At 35.6% G+C, this 15,587-nt stretch overlaps 1 protein-coding gene across 3 annotated transcripts in view; it reads left to right on the plus strand.

Moving 5' to 3' along the window:
* COL28A1 (collagen type XXVIII alpha 1 chain) overlaps positions 1–15,587 on the plus strand; it is a 96,971-nt gene that overhangs the window by 51,565 nt on the left and 29,819 nt on the right. For all 3 annotated transcript variants that reach the window (XM_058182190.1, XM_058182189.1, XM_058182191.1), the window contains 8 exons: positions 631–699; positions 2,710–2,778; positions 7,137–7,205; positions 7,742–7,810; positions 9,471–9,539; positions 13,196–13,264; positions 13,737–13,808; positions 14,106–14,174. In XM_058182190.1, the coding sequence (XP_058038173.1) occupies positions 631–699; positions 2,710–2,778; positions 7,137–7,205; positions 7,742–7,810; positions 9,471–9,539; positions 13,196–13,264; positions 13,737–13,808; positions 14,106–14,174 (555 nt within the window). The remainder of the gene's footprint in view (positions 1–630; positions 700–2,709; positions 2,779–7,136; positions 7,206–7,741; positions 7,811–9,470; positions 9,540–13,195; positions 13,265–13,736; positions 13,809–14,105; positions 14,175–15,587) is intronic.

The raw sequence follows: 15,587 nt of genomic DNA on the forward strand, positions 1-15,587 counted from the left end.
GTGATAGAAAATGCACAACATATAGTGATAATCTGTGCTATTTTTAATGTTTTCCACATTCTAACATTTGATGGAATACCCTAGCATTTGATAATAAAGCTTTGGGGGATGTGTAAATATTAATACAGAAAGTCATAAAAGTGAAATGTTATGCTGGATGGATCAAAGTTTAGCTTAATGTTAAAGAAATGATTGTGATCAACTATTGTAATAACAATTACAATATGATAAACCAATTTTTGATATTTTGATAAGTTGATACTATGCATGTTTTATTCAGAAGGAAGTTATATTTAATTCACTTACACATATTCCAATATAGCACACAGCCTGACTTATATTTCATTTTAACCTTCCTGGATGCCTAGGCTTTCTATTGTATAGTAATTTTTTAGTTATAATATAGTTTCATTTGAAGAAGTAAATTAAAAGTGTGGCTCTTATATTTCCATTCTGGTCCCTATTCTCCAAATTGCAGGCAATCATCCAACCATGACCGATCTATTAGACCAGTGATTATCATGGCCCTTAATAACTAGATGATAAATCACTAGTAGAGAAATTGTCTTGGAAAATCTATTTGGAGCAATTACAATTTTAAAATTTTCATTTAAAAAATTATTTTACAAGGGTGATAGAGGTCAAGAAGGAAGAATTGGGCTTCCAGGACCAACTGGAATTGGTGAGCCAGGTTTAACAGTAAGTAAATTTGTAAATATTTTTTCTAAAATTGTAATTACAGTTTTATGTTTTATAATCTTTAAAATAAGTTTTGAGATAGCAATGAACTCTGAGAGACAGCTTAAACTATTTGTGATGAATAGTTAATTAATAAATACAGTATCCAGCAGCATTCTCAGGTTCTGAAACACCTAAACTATTAAAGCAACTTGTTAAATCCTACTATTACTTTTTATAGATATTTGTTATCAATAAATAAATTGGATATGCAGATGTTAAAACATGAGTGCAATAAAAATGAGAGGTTCCTATAATTTCTAGACCAGTGGTCCACAACCTTTTTTGGCTTCACAGACTGGCAGTGGAGTGGTAGTGAGAGAGAGGGGATCATTTCATATACACAAGGTAATCGTGTGTGTACACAGATAAAGCTTCATGTGCTCACCCACTGCTTGCACAATCTAATCCAGTCCAGGAATTGGGACCCCTGGTCTACATAATGGAGGAGTATCTTAACTTCCATATCAAGTGTCAATGGATTTCAAATTGTGACTTATACAACAAAAATTAATATTTATAATTTATAATATTTATAATTATTGAGGATCCAGATTGTTGGGTGTAATATGCTAACATTGTAAACCACTTAGAGAGGGCTGTAAAGCACTATGAAATGGTATATATGTCTAGGTGCTATTGCATTATATTATGTTTGTGTAGAAAGGGACTGTCAAAAACAACAGTTCGTTGGAGATGTAATAATGATTATACTTCTCTAAAACATGTTTCTACAATGTTGCTTTGCCGCACTTACCAACTGTGGGGTGGGATTAACAAATTGTATAAATATGATTATGATATAGAAGCTAGAACATTTTCAGAGAATGTACATGGAATCTTATAACCAAACAACATAGACTGATTTTCTGTGACTTTACTATGGCTAAAAGGCTGATATACCATATATTGCAGCCCTGGAAAAATAAGTGTATGGCTCCATTTATTCAATGGGTTAAAGACCTGATTGTACTTCCTTTTTATGAACAGATTGCCTAAAGAGATTGTATAGACAAGTATAATAAAATATGGATCTCGTTTATACAGAATAAAGTATTTTTTTAAAAAAGGATAGTTGCATAAATTAATAGAAATACTGTCTGTGTGTATATTTGAATAATATTTGCATTAGATATGTATATATAGAATTGTAACTGTTTATTGTTATAATGATGCACAAATATTATAATTATGTTTTATTTTGTCATATTTCTTTCCATTTTTGTTAAAGCACTTTTCATGTGGTTTTTTTTTAAATAATTAAAATGTATTAATAGTAATACATATAGTACTATAATGGTGGATCATGTGTTCTGTCTGGGATTCTTAGCAATATACTTTGTAAGTTCACTTTGACTTGCAAATAACAATTCTTCTGTTTACTGTTTTCTCTTCAATGGGAGTGAGCAACCTGCTTGGTCTGGTAGATACATTTGGCATTTTGAGAACATCATAAAAATTATGATACCAGATACCTGATAAAAAATGCAGTCTTAAAATTCTGAAATATCAAAAGAGCAACTTTGATATTTCAGAACTGTGCTAGTGCTTTATTATGATTCTATGCCATATTGATTGGGATTATTTTGGTGTGCCTGATTTGAATCTTATGCTCATTTGTTCTCTGGGAAGATTTATAATGCTGGTGTAGGATTGTTTTTATAGTATTTATTTAGTTTTAACTAATGGGATACTATGGAAAAAACTTTGGTTGGGTGGCCTAAAAACGCAATTTATCAAAAAGTCAATGAAAATAAACAGTGTGCTTGAAGTTAAGCTGCTTCTATATTTTTCAGCCAAGGAATCTAAATTAAGTAAAAATCAAACTCAACAGTGGGGCTTTTTTAGTGTCAGGAAAACACTGAGCACATGGGAACATTCCACAATATTGATGAAGACTGTCTATATAGTGGGAATAATGTGTATGTGACACCATCTATTCACAAGATTATTTTTTATCTCGAAATTCAGGGACCACGTGGTCCTGAGGGCATGCAGGGTGAAAGAGGTCCACCAGGTGAAGGGCTTCCAGGACGGAAGGTAAATATTGTATCTAAGACTTCCTAGTAGACATAGTGATTATTTCCTTGTTTGTTTTAATTATTTATTTCTAGGAATTTGTTCGTAGGCAATGTCTTCTTGCCGCTAGGTTTTTCAGCTTTAAAACATTTTCTTGTCCCCTGGAATGTAAGAAAAAATATTTCTTCCTTTTCCTTTTCTAGAAGGCATGGATATGACAATTCCTCAGTCTGATGGAAGCTTTATCACATTTGCAATATTTTATGAACAGAAAAAAAAGTTGAGTAAACACATAAGCCTTGCTAGAGGTATAGAAAATGATGCATACTTTGAAACAAGTAATTAGGATTACTTTTTCAGTTTTATGCATATTCCTAGAAACTAATTCATTTGTTTAAGTAAATAATAGGGGACTTAAACAAATAAAGGGAAGTTCTGCAAGTCATGTATACTTAAATGATTGTTTTCCATAAAACATAGTGATGATCATTAATTCAACCTGAATGGCTCTAAAAGGCAATTAAAATAATTCAGAAGCTATGGTAAAATACTTCTTAAAGTGTTTGTTCCCCCTCCCCCTCCAGTGGTCAGCCTAATGCTTAGAAGGAATCAGACAGTAGTGCATTTGTATTCATGTTTCAAAATTGGAAATTCAGAGGAATGCACTTTAATAATAATAACAGCAAAGTTGGAAGAGACCTTGGAGGCCTTCTAGTCCAACCCACTGCCCAGGCAGGAAAGCCTACACCATTTCAGACAGATTGTTATGCAACATTTTCTTAAAAATTTCCAGTGTTGGAGCATTCACAACTTCTGCAGGCAAGTCGTTCCACTTATTAATTGTTCTAACTGTCAGGAAATTTCTCCTTAGTTCTAAGTTGCTTCTTTCCTTGATCAGTTTCCACCCATTGCTTCTTGTTCTACCCTCAGGTGCTTTGGAGAACAGCCCGACTCCCTCTTCTTTGTGGCAACCCCTGAGATATTGGAACACTGCTATCATGTCTCCCCTAGTCCTTCTTTTTATTAAACTAGACATACCCAGTTCCTGCAACCGTTTTTCATATATTTTAGTCTCCAGTCCACTAATCCTCTTTGTTGCTCTTCTCTGCACTCTTTCTAGAGTCTCAGCATCTTTTTTACATCGCGGCCACCAAAACTGAATGCAGTATTCCAAGTGTGGCCTTACCAAGGCATTATAAAGTGGCTTTCTTATAGTGGAAGTAATTTGTGGCATTATTTTTCCAATGTCTCTCTTGCAGTTTTTCAGAAGTTTTCAACAATTTTGAAGAAGGCTTTTATTATTTTTTTACTTTATTCTAAAGTGTTTGAGGATTTATCTTGGGCTATTTTGTGCCTACTTTAGTGAGGGAAGGGCAACAGCGGGTGTCACTCAGAGGTTTCTGAGTTGGGGTCAAACAATTCCAAATAGTGAGCATAACTGTGGATTGAAGCCATGCCCTTTTGTACATGTGTCAGCATAGTACATGTGTACTGCCCAGTCATATATTTCCAGTTCAACATATCAGTTTGACTCTCTTGGTTCACCCCTTGCAGATGCACCTGGAACTGTTACTGGTATTGCTGTTTTGTGTTGTATATCTATCCATTACTCTAAATCCTTCCTGGATGCCTAGGCTTTCTATTGTAAAAAAGTTCAGAAGGAATGGTTTTCCCATATTGTTTTCCTTTAAAGTTTAATTGAAGCTAAGGAGACTGGAGATCACTAGAGCTTTTCCAATGAAAAGACAGGATATTGTAATTAAATAGGAATCCCCTGCGACACTCTATCCATTCAGGTATCACTGATCTTCAGCGGAAGAAAATAGAGCAGCAAATTCATTCACATCATATTGAATGACAATTGGCAGGGAAAAAAATGTGTGTTTCCTGCAGAGTACCATGAATAGTAGCCATTTAAAGTATTTTCCAGTGAGACCAGCAAACATTTCTATCCTGAGCAGCCCTAGCTTTCTTATGTTTTCCCATACTTTTTGTTTCACCCAAACTTGAATGTGAATGATGGGACCCAAGGAATGTTACAATGAATCTCCATGGACATTTATATTTTTATGGAGTATTACCAACATTTGGAAGAAAAATATGTGAAGCTACTAAGTAACGAAGAAGTTTAAAAATATAAAAACAAAGATTTATTGTGGGAATTAAAGCAATATTTATTTCCTGTTCCCACATGTATCCTGTACTGACCAATATACACCGGAAGATTCATGACCTCCTGCTGTTTGAGATTACTCATTTGTTTTTCCTAGAGACTTTTCCTGCCCAATTTACAATTTATTCCTATTTAATTAAGGAAACTCTGATGATAAAATTTCTAATATTTAGCAGGAATTAGATTGCACTCTTTGACCTTGTGATGCCAAATTTCTGTAATTATTAGAAAATTTTAGAAATTTAGAAAAACTACCATACTGTCAGGTCCAAAGAACAAAAATGACATGCAGAGTTACTGCTGAGTAGTTTTCCCTTCTTGCCAGACTAAAACAATTATCCACATAACTATAGATATACTCTGTAACCTGCTAATGAGGAGTAATCTTAGTCTTCTTCCTGGCTATCAGATTTTCCAAGCTCTGCTGTCTTTTTGTCCTCTGTGAAGCTGGGATTCCATACTGCATTTCACGACACATGTAATCTGCATCTCCTAATTGCATCTGCATGAGGATGGTCCATTTACTAATTCTGATGGACATAAGTGCATGTCTTCAACCAGTTCCAGCCAGCTGTGAAAAAAAACTCTAATCGACGTTTCTAGCTCCACGTCAAAAAAGAGTTTTCCAATCTCTGCTAATGCCAATGATGATATTTTCCCAAAAACATCTGCAGGGGGAAAAGTGGCAGATCAAAAAAAGGATGGAAGTTGAGATTGTGCAGATTGAGGGAGCTGTTTTCCAAATGTGAGGAAAATGGAACATGTAGAAGAAAATTTTAGGAGTTTACTTTTTTTCTCAAATAGATTACTGTTATAGAAAAAGAAGTAGGAGCAGAAGTTCATGCCAGTGATTGACTGAGTATTTGACTTGGGCTTCATGATTGCCCTGTGCAGTACCAGAAAGAACTCTCTTTCTGTTACTACACAGAAAAAAATTAGAGCAATGAAAGATTCACAGTATCTTTTTCTTTTAAAAAAATCTTGTACTACATACTATCCTGTATGTGATTTGACAGAGCCCGAATCTGTTTTGCGTCCAATTAGAAAGCAAATGTGATGTACCTTTGTCTCTCTGCTTGCTTTTACTAGAAGTAGAATAGAGTCCATATTTTAATCAATATGGAAGTAAATCTATATATATAAAAGCGAAAACCACTCATGCATTAATCACGAAATCTCCAGAATCGTAAAGCCTACAAACTTGAAATTTGCTACGTATGTTCCTCTTGGCTTCTAGGTGCTCACTAAGAAAAGATTTTTCAAAATGACCATCAGAGCATTAGTATTTCTTATATTATTATAACATGCTCTGATGCTAAGAACTTGTACTCCCCCTTCCCACCGAAAAGAAATCTGTTCCAAATGCAAAACACAAGCAGAGGAGTTTCACTTGCAGTTTTACTTTCACAGCAGCAAGCAGCTTTACTACAGAACAGTTGAGCTAAGCCACACCCAGCCTCCTTCCTGTCTTCTTCTTGCTCACACAGCAAATACTGTTTGAGTTTCCAAACACACCTCACCTCTCACATGCTGACAGGGTGCTAGCCATATGAATACTGATGGAAGCTGCAGGCTGGGACATTCTATTCCCTCTCCCCCTGTTCCAACTGCCAGTTGCATTATATTAACACACTCTGATGCTACAGAGTTACACCTTCTACATTAAGTTTCAGGCTGTAAGTGTCAATTTATCAAGCCCGAGCACATAGTTTCATAGCGAAGCACAGGCATCCAGCTAGTATATAACATAAACTGGGCTGGAAAATGGGAGAATGATAGAAAATGAGTTAATCTTTTATTGTCTTTCAATTGAATTGATGCACACAGAGTGGTTGATAATAATGTTACATTATATATTGTGCCTTGAATCTATATTAATATTTTAAGACAATGTTTTTCTATCTGTGGTCCACAGTCCCCCGGGGGGCACAATGTTATCACAGGGGATCTACGAAGGCTGGGGAAAAATGCTATGATTTAAATCTTGAGTTAAGTCTTGAGGGGCTGTGGCCATGGTTCGTGGCCACAAAAGGTATTTAAAGGGGGTCCATGGTGAATAAAAAGCTAAGAACCACTGTTTGAGACATAAACATTATACTAAAGAACTGGTCCTTGCTGTTAAAATATCATATAATAAAATATTCTTCTGCGGTAAATGTTGAGTACAGTCCTAAGTCAACTCAGAAAATCTTAACAATTTTTCCAGGGAGATAAAGGTTCTGAGGGACCTGCTGGACCAGTTGGATCTCCAGGCATATCCATCAAAGGAGATAAGGTACCATATAGAACTGATGGTATAAACAGAATGTAATACTGCTGAACCACCAGCACTGAAGCTGCCACATGAAAAATGACTCAGAGGAATTAAATTTAAAAAAAATCAAAGCAAAAAATAGAGAGAAGATTTAGAGAACAACTTATTAAGCTGTGGCTTAGAACTAAAGTTAAGATGGTAATCACGTTATAATTGATACTCTTGTCATTTTTGCATGTGCAACCTATAGTGTTTTATACACATACTAAAGGGCAAGATTTTTGATCACATTGCCATAATTGCCGTCTGGAATTTTGCCATGGATTTGCAGCATTAGTTAAGATAATTGAGATAATTACAGTATCACTGCCTTGTGACATAGTCTCATTATTTTCCCAATTGTTCTTCTCTCATTACTCTCACACCCAACCCAATTTTGTTCCTTTTGTAAGCTACGGTACAATCAGGATGCATATAAGACTTTCAAGTTTGAACCTAACATCATTATGATGACACTTCAATTAAAGCAAAAATTTATGAGAGCATTTTTCATGTAGGGTGAACGAGGGCTAGAAGGTGCACAGGGCCCAATGGGACTACCTGGAACTGGCATCCAAGGAAATCAGGTAACATCTAATTTGTTCACCTCACTCGACAATCCATCCTTTCCTAAATATTTTAAAATTGTCAGTGGGAGGCAATTACAATGTATGATCATTGACTATTTGCATATCTAGGTTAATTTATAATTCTAGGGTAATCACAGAATCTCAAGAACTCCAAGCAAATTAGAATTGCCCAGCAAGTTTGCAGACCCTTAATTTTTGTACTGTTTCCCAAAAAGGAAAATGCTTAATATTAAAGCCAAACCAATCAATATAGAAGCTGCCTTATATCAAGTCAGGTTCATGGTCTATCTGCCTTACTCTTGGTGACATAATTACCCAGAGCTTTTCCTGAGTTTCAGACTGCAATTCTTCAAGCCTCCCAAAAGAAATCTGGGATCAAACCAGGGAAACACTGCATGCAGAACTGGTATTTCATCACTGAGCTAGAACCCCATCATTTTAAGTATAAAAACAATGTGATATCTTTTTGCAACAATTTCAATTTCTTAATGGCAATTTATAGCAAACATTGAGAATAGCTACAGCTATCATAAAAAAAATTTTTTTTAAATGATTTGCGGATGTTTTCTGGAGTGTAATGAATTATTCTAGTACTCTCAGATCTATAGTTGAACAGGATCAGTCTAGTTTATGTCTTTTTATTCGATTACAGTTTGTAACTTAATGTATCTGAATTCATCTGCAAATCTAAACAAAATGCTTGCAGTCTGCTCCTCCTGCAGGAAAATAATATTTATTTTTGTATATAAATGTAAATGAATGGTAAAATTATGATGAACACTCTAAAATTGGATAACTCTAAATCTGGATTATTTTAGGCCTCTCTCAATCTAGTATCCTCTGGTTGTTTTGTAATGCAACTCCTAGAATTCCAAGCCAACAAGCAATTTTAATTCGTTTTAAATCAATAGTCGAATGCATACTTTACAAGTAGCAGTTTCTAGGTTCGATTCTTGGTATGCCGATGTAGCAGCTAATCTTAGATATGACATAAAATGTGACACAAGTTGTGATGGTGCAGTGGCTAGAATGCAGTATGGCAGGCTAACTGTCAACTGCCAGGAGTTCAATCCTGATTGGTTCAAGGTTGACTCAGTCTTCCATCCTTCTGAGGTCGGTAAAAAAGGGATTTAGGTTGTTGGGGGCAATACGCTGACTCTGTAAACTGTTTTGAGAGGGCTGTAAAACACTATCAGATGGTATTTGAGTCTAAGTGCTATTGCTAAGTGCTATAAAAGATGCTGAGGCCTTCAGCCTTGCTACCAGCTACAGTAGACACATCTACATTAGTCCCACAAAATTTCCAATACAGTTGTTGTTTTATGGTCTAGGAGTAATATTTGAAGAATATTTGGTTCCAGCAAATTAATATTTGTCCAAGAAAGTCTAATGTGGCAATAACTGTCTAAAAAAATTATGGGTGGATATTATGAAATTTAAAAAGTCAGTTATATTGTAATAGATAGAAAGCATGGGACAAAAGAAATGACACATAGTTAATCTTCAGCATTAAATAAAATAATGTTTAAGCTTGCATTTGAAAGTACTAGCTATCAAATGTTTGTGAGTCAATTTTCTTTATGATGACTGTCTATTCTGTCAATACAATTGATACCTGAGCAAGGGCAACTTTAGCCAATTGAAATTATATTTTCAGGGTATTCAAGGGTTAAAAGGTGCTCCTGGTGCAAAAGGGTCACGAGGATTAGGACTGCCTGGACAAAAGGTATGTATATATGTGTTAAATTTATAAGCTGATACAATCTGCTACAACTCTGATGTATTTACAGAATACAACAATAAAAGCCATCATGCTGTTAAATAATTAATTCCCACAACACTGTCAAACTATCTAGTAGGGCTGTATTGCTATTATCTTTCTCAACTTGCCTATTACCTATTACCTTATCTTCTTATAACTATAACTTTGTTGCTTGTATCTGATGATTTATATGAATTGTTTTATTTAGTATCCTAGTAGGATTGATGTTGATTGCTTTTTTAGTATCCTATGGATATCACTTATGATTATGATGAATGTATTTTATGATGATTATGATTTATCATTTGTTGCTTCTATGTACACTGACAGCTTATACACCGAGACAAATTCCTTGTGTGTCCCATCTCATCACACTTGGCAAATAAAGAATTATGTTCTGCTCTGCTCTGCTCTGCTCTTCTCTACTCTACTTCTATTCTATTCTATTCTATTCTATTCTATTCTATTCTATTCTATTCTATTCTATTCTATTCTATTCTATTCTATTCTATTCAACAGAATATATGTTCTAAAAGTAATGTACAGAGGAAATCAACAATCAGTTAAAAGATGAAAACATGTCATTCCATTCTAATTAAGGGCCTGGGGATATCACCAGGTTTAAGGACTCATTTCAAAAGATCAGGATGAACCCATGAAGTAAATAATGTATATATTTTGCAATAAATAATTTCAGGCTACTGGTCAAAATGCAGAAGATACAGTACAGTACACATAATTTGCAATTAGGAAGATTTCATGTGTTCATTATAATAATAAAGCATAAAAGAATTTTCTGTAGTATGCATTTAACTCCACTACAGCATACATGATGACATGTCGGGATTACTAACATATATTTAAACCATTTAAATCCCAACAATTTTCTATAATATAGTTGACAGTTAACATTAAGAAAAACACAGAGGTATGAAAAAATAGCAGGGAATCCATATAACATCAACAAAGATAGTTTAAAACATTTAAACAATAATTTTATAAAAATATGAATATCAGATTACCTGCATGAATTAGAAAACCCCCATTTGAAGTTAACTATTACAGTTTGGAAGTAGAGTATTATTTATTTTTTCAAATGCATGTCTCGCCATGTGAATGATGTTAATGCCTCCAGCATGATGCTGGGGATACTAGGTTCTAGTCAACTCCTTTGAGATATTTACTGCTGTTGTGGACACATTTCTTTCATTCTGTTCCCTGACCATTATTTTCCAGTGCTATTCTGCTTTAGGCTCACTTCTTTCTTTTATCAAAAAAGGTCTCTTTCCCCACTTTTCTTGCCTCTACTGTTAAACATGGCAGAAAAATCAGGCATTATCAGAAATACTTCTGGCAGAACTATAAGTGGAAGAGAAGCTAAGAGCTACTGCCTCATTTCCATTTTCATCAGGGGAAAGAGGGGTCAAACACATCATCACTCTCAAGTTCCTTCACGCTCACAAGAGATCTAAGTCCAATCCACTTTGAATTCATTGGTTTCTGTCTATTGCCAATTTCCTTTGATCATTAGTAATTCAGATACTTGTAGAGATATTAAGCTTGCAATAAACTTGTATATTCATTTGAACTATCTGGAGTCCTGGTTTCATGTGCATCCACTTGACAGACATGTGTCAGGGTTAACTTGTGATCAGCTCTGTCTGTCAAAACTTGTCTCCTCCATTAGAGACAGAAGCTAGTAGAGATTTTCCTGTTGACAGGAAATCTACCAATCATTTTTCTACATTTTTTCCTTAGCTATGTGGTTGCAACACCAAATTCTGGAGAGAAACATTTTTTTTTTTAATTCAAAAAGTTTTACAAAAAAAATTTTCCCCCCCTTTCCCCCCAACCCCTCTCCCTTCACAAACCCCCTCCCCCCTCCCCCCCTGGCTTCCCGGAACAAACACAAGGAATAGTTAAAAATAAAACAACCATATGCTAAAAAATTTTTCCCAAAACTATTATACCAATTTTCCCTCTCTAGCTCTGACTTCCTCCTTACATAACCAAAATCCTTCAAAAAATTAACAATAAACAGTAATAAAATATATAGATCAGTAGAACAAATTAATCCTAAAATATTTAAAACCAGCTAAAGCATAAAAATCCAATCCAATTCAGAGAATATCTTCCTTATAACTTCTATAAGCATATAATTTTCCCCAAGTCTTTCTTACATAAGATCTTTCGAGAATATTCTATTTAAAATTCAATACAACAGATTATAGAATTTCAATACAGGGAAATTACAATATCTGTTCAACTTTAGTCCTTCCTCGTCAAAATCCAGTATAAATCCAAATATCTAGTCTTTTATGATGGTTATAAAACATATAATCAACCCATTTCTTCCAAATCTTCCTTACGTATTGTCTTTCAGAAAGGCTAAAATCTTTTCTGTTAATATTTCAAAAAAAAAAATTCTTTCAAAAATGATACTTTTGTCTCTTGCCATTTTTGATGCATTAGTCTCTGTCTTGCCTTCATTACTCCTTTTGAAAAGTCAGTCACAATATTTCCTAATAGTTCCTTATGTCCAAGAATCCACGAGTTACTGCCGTATATTCCTTCAATCCGAAAGAGAACTCTTGGAAAGCATTAACCCTGTGAATTTTTCCATTTCGGGAGACAGCCTCCTGTAGCACAACTTCAGGCTTTTCATCCAAACTTTTTTAAAAAGGCTTCTTTACATCCATTCCATATTCCAAGTCCTGATTACTTTGGTTAATTTCCTCCAAACTCTCATCCAAAACGCCTCCATTTTTTCCCAATTCGTATTGTTGAATAATTAAATACAATCTTTCTGTATAATCCTGTATAAAGTCACGAATCCATTCTTCTGAAAAAACCTTCATGGCAAAGTTCTTGCTGAAAATCCCCTTATGAAATACTTAAACAAACTAAAATAATCCAACAATCCACAGTCCAGTACAATAAGATAAAATCTCCATTCAGTTTCACTTTCTCAACAAGTAAACGCCATTTTATTTCATTGTGTTGATTGTAGATGAGAAAAAATTATTATTTTTTTAAAAGAAAAAATAGAAGTCAGATTTAATACTTGCAATTTAAATGACTGATCTCCTGTGTTTTATTCCGTCTGCTTATAAATATCCATAACAATCAATTGAAGCAGAAGTGGTCGCTCTCTTCTCTGTCTGCTTAAAGCAGAAACACACTGGGGCTGGAGCTTTGCAGAAGGAATTCAGGGAACTTTCCCTTTCGAGTTCCCCAAACGGGGCCTCTAGAGAGAGCTCTACCCTTCCCTCTTCTGCTCTTTCCCTTCTCCTTACCGGGGAAGGTACTTTCAGCCGTTGATTTCGCCGGCTTTTACAGAATCCCAGCGCGGGCGTCCTTAGGGCGTCCTTCGGAGAGAGCGGAGCCACCAGAAGCCGAGAGAAACATTTTATCAGAGCAGTAAAGTAAGCTTTTATCTGAATGAGAAGATGCTTTTCCACATCTAGTAATGAGAGTTGAGTCAGATTAAACCTGAGAAGGCAAAATGCAAAGTAAAGGGTTCTATTCTTTACATGGAAAAGTTGTGCATGTATTTCATGTGTGAATTATACATTATTAGGACATATTTGTTCATTTATTTTTGTTTTTGTTTTTACAAGGGAGAATTGGGGCTACCTGGACAAAAAGGAGATAGAGGAGCACCAGGAATTGGGCAGCCTGGACCGAAAGTGAGCCTGCTTTGCACTCATAAATCTAAAATTTAATTTTTGCTTGATGAAATGAAGACTTGAAACTTTCCTATGAGCAGTGATTCTGGAAATTGCATTAGGAATATTTGCTACAACAGTTAATAATAGCAAACAAATATTTCTCAATATTTTTGGCAAAACATACCATAGTGCAATGGAGGGTTGCTACTGGTTCGCTCTGGATCAGGCAAATTGGTAGCAGCAGCATGGGGATGCTCCACCCATGAGTGCACCCACAAGCGAACTGGTAGTGACGGGTTTTGAAACCCACCCCTGCCATAGTGATGATGATTTAATATCTGACAATATCTGAGTAAGTTAAGGTACTCACTTTCATTCATAACTGAATTTCACACATTTAAAGAATTAGAATAGAAGTAATCAAGCATCCTCCCCAAACGATGCATATATGTTGAACTTTTCTTTTTAAAAAAGACACTTTCTTTCAAAGGGAGATCCGGGAAAATCAGGATTTACAGGAGAAAGTGGGAAACCAGGAATACAAGGGATACCAGGAAAAAAGGTAATTGGTTTGTTTGTTTTATATTTGTGGGTCTCCAAGACAGAGCTACAGATCCATTAAGTGAAAGAAAAAGTCACCCCTTCATGTTCCTATGCCCCTACTACCTTCACTATGTGTTTGAAGCAAGAAGAAATTGCGCTTTTATATTTTTTTATATTTTGTATTACTATCTTAAAGCTACTGAATTTTTCATGTTATAGTTTGTTGTTCCACATATGCTTTGTTTGTTTTTGGTATAATAGAGTATATGTATTATAGTGCTGAGTAGAATCAATACCTTCATCTTGTTGATGATAGGGAGAACAAGGGCTGCCTGGTCCAAGAGGCCCAGATGGAATTCCAGGGACAGGGCACTTGGGTCCAAAGGTATGATTTAATTTATTTGTTTTGTAATTGTGTAGTACAGCAGAGACATAAAAATAAAAAGGAATCAAGCCACACAGCAGTGTGTTTTTTATCCATGATGCTTTTTCAGAAATACTTCAAAGCATAAATATTTTCAATATTAGTAGTTTATACAAAAAAACTGGTGAACAAAAAATTGCCATCGTTGTATTGGAATTAAGATGACAAAGTATGACAAAGAAAAGGTGCTGCCATTGTAAAGAATCTCCAGTTTGCAGCTCAGACATGCTTGCTAAAGATTTTCCACATCAGTTAGACTTAGAGAGAGAAAAAAATCCTTTGCATTACAAGGCCTTTTCAAGAGTCATTATAATGCAGAGTATCATCTTAGAAATAGAATTATTCCATGCAAATCTCAGTTGCCAAAAGTTATGATCACAGGTCACAAATTTAATTCAAAACCTAAGAAAGCTATATTTTGCATGAAAAGATCTACCAAATATCTGTCATACTTCATATGTCACAACTTGAGTTCACCGATTCTAAATCAAGTAGACTATTAAGCAAAGGGATAGTGATAAAGTTGCTGAGTCAGGATCTTAGAAATAAATTTAAAAAAAGCAGTGGCAAACAACTTCTATATTGCTATAAATACCCATAAAAGTACCATGAGTGAAGCTGAATGTAAAGCAGATTTTATTGTACTTGTTGCTTTATATGTTGAACTATATGAAGAAAGAAGAGATTTAAATGTATTAGGTTTTATTAGATCCTATGCAGGGTCTAATAAACCTAACGTGCAGGGCAAAGGAGCAGTATGTTGAAACAGATTCATAAAACTAGCAAAATAGTTTGCTAAAGAAGTTGGGCCCTTTTTAATATTTGAACATGGAAAACACCTGGAATTGAGACGACTTCCGGTATCCGGTGGCAACGGACGTCTGGAAGGCTTCTCTTGCCTCCAGTGTCCGAATCCGGCCGCCGCCGAGGCCCTTAGGGGCCAGGTGTTCCGAAAAGGACACCTGCCGCAGACGGCTCGCCAGGGTCTCCCAGCCGATATCCAGGACTGGGGGGACCGATGCTGGCGCGTCCTAGGCTCGGCGGGGTTCGGAGGCCACAGGCCGCGGCCATTATTTTGGTCGTCGCCTGGGCCGCTGTGCTCGGTGACACCGGGGCTTTGGATTTATAATTGCAGCAGCCTGGTGGTGAACAGGGAACGGAGAAGAATTGAGGAATGAAGAAGGGAAGGGGATATCGGCAAATGTGAGTGGAGTACTCCGGAGTGCGGGGGGGTTTTTTCTCCCCTGCGACTGGAAGGAGTACGAATCACTGGAGAGAGGAGAACTTAAAATAACAAGATTACCGGTTTTGTGGAGCTCTGGAGAAAGAGGTGATGGAGAAATTTAGGAGGGAGGTTTGAGGCCCCCCTCCTCT

The sequence above is a fragment of the Ahaetulla prasina genome, chromosome 4, assembly GCF_028640845.1.
Source record: "Ahaetulla prasina isolate Xishuangbanna chromosome 4, ASM2864084v1, whole genome shotgun sequence".
NCBI lineage: Eukaryota > Metazoa > Chordata > Lepidosauria > Squamata > Colubridae > Ahaetulla > Ahaetulla prasina.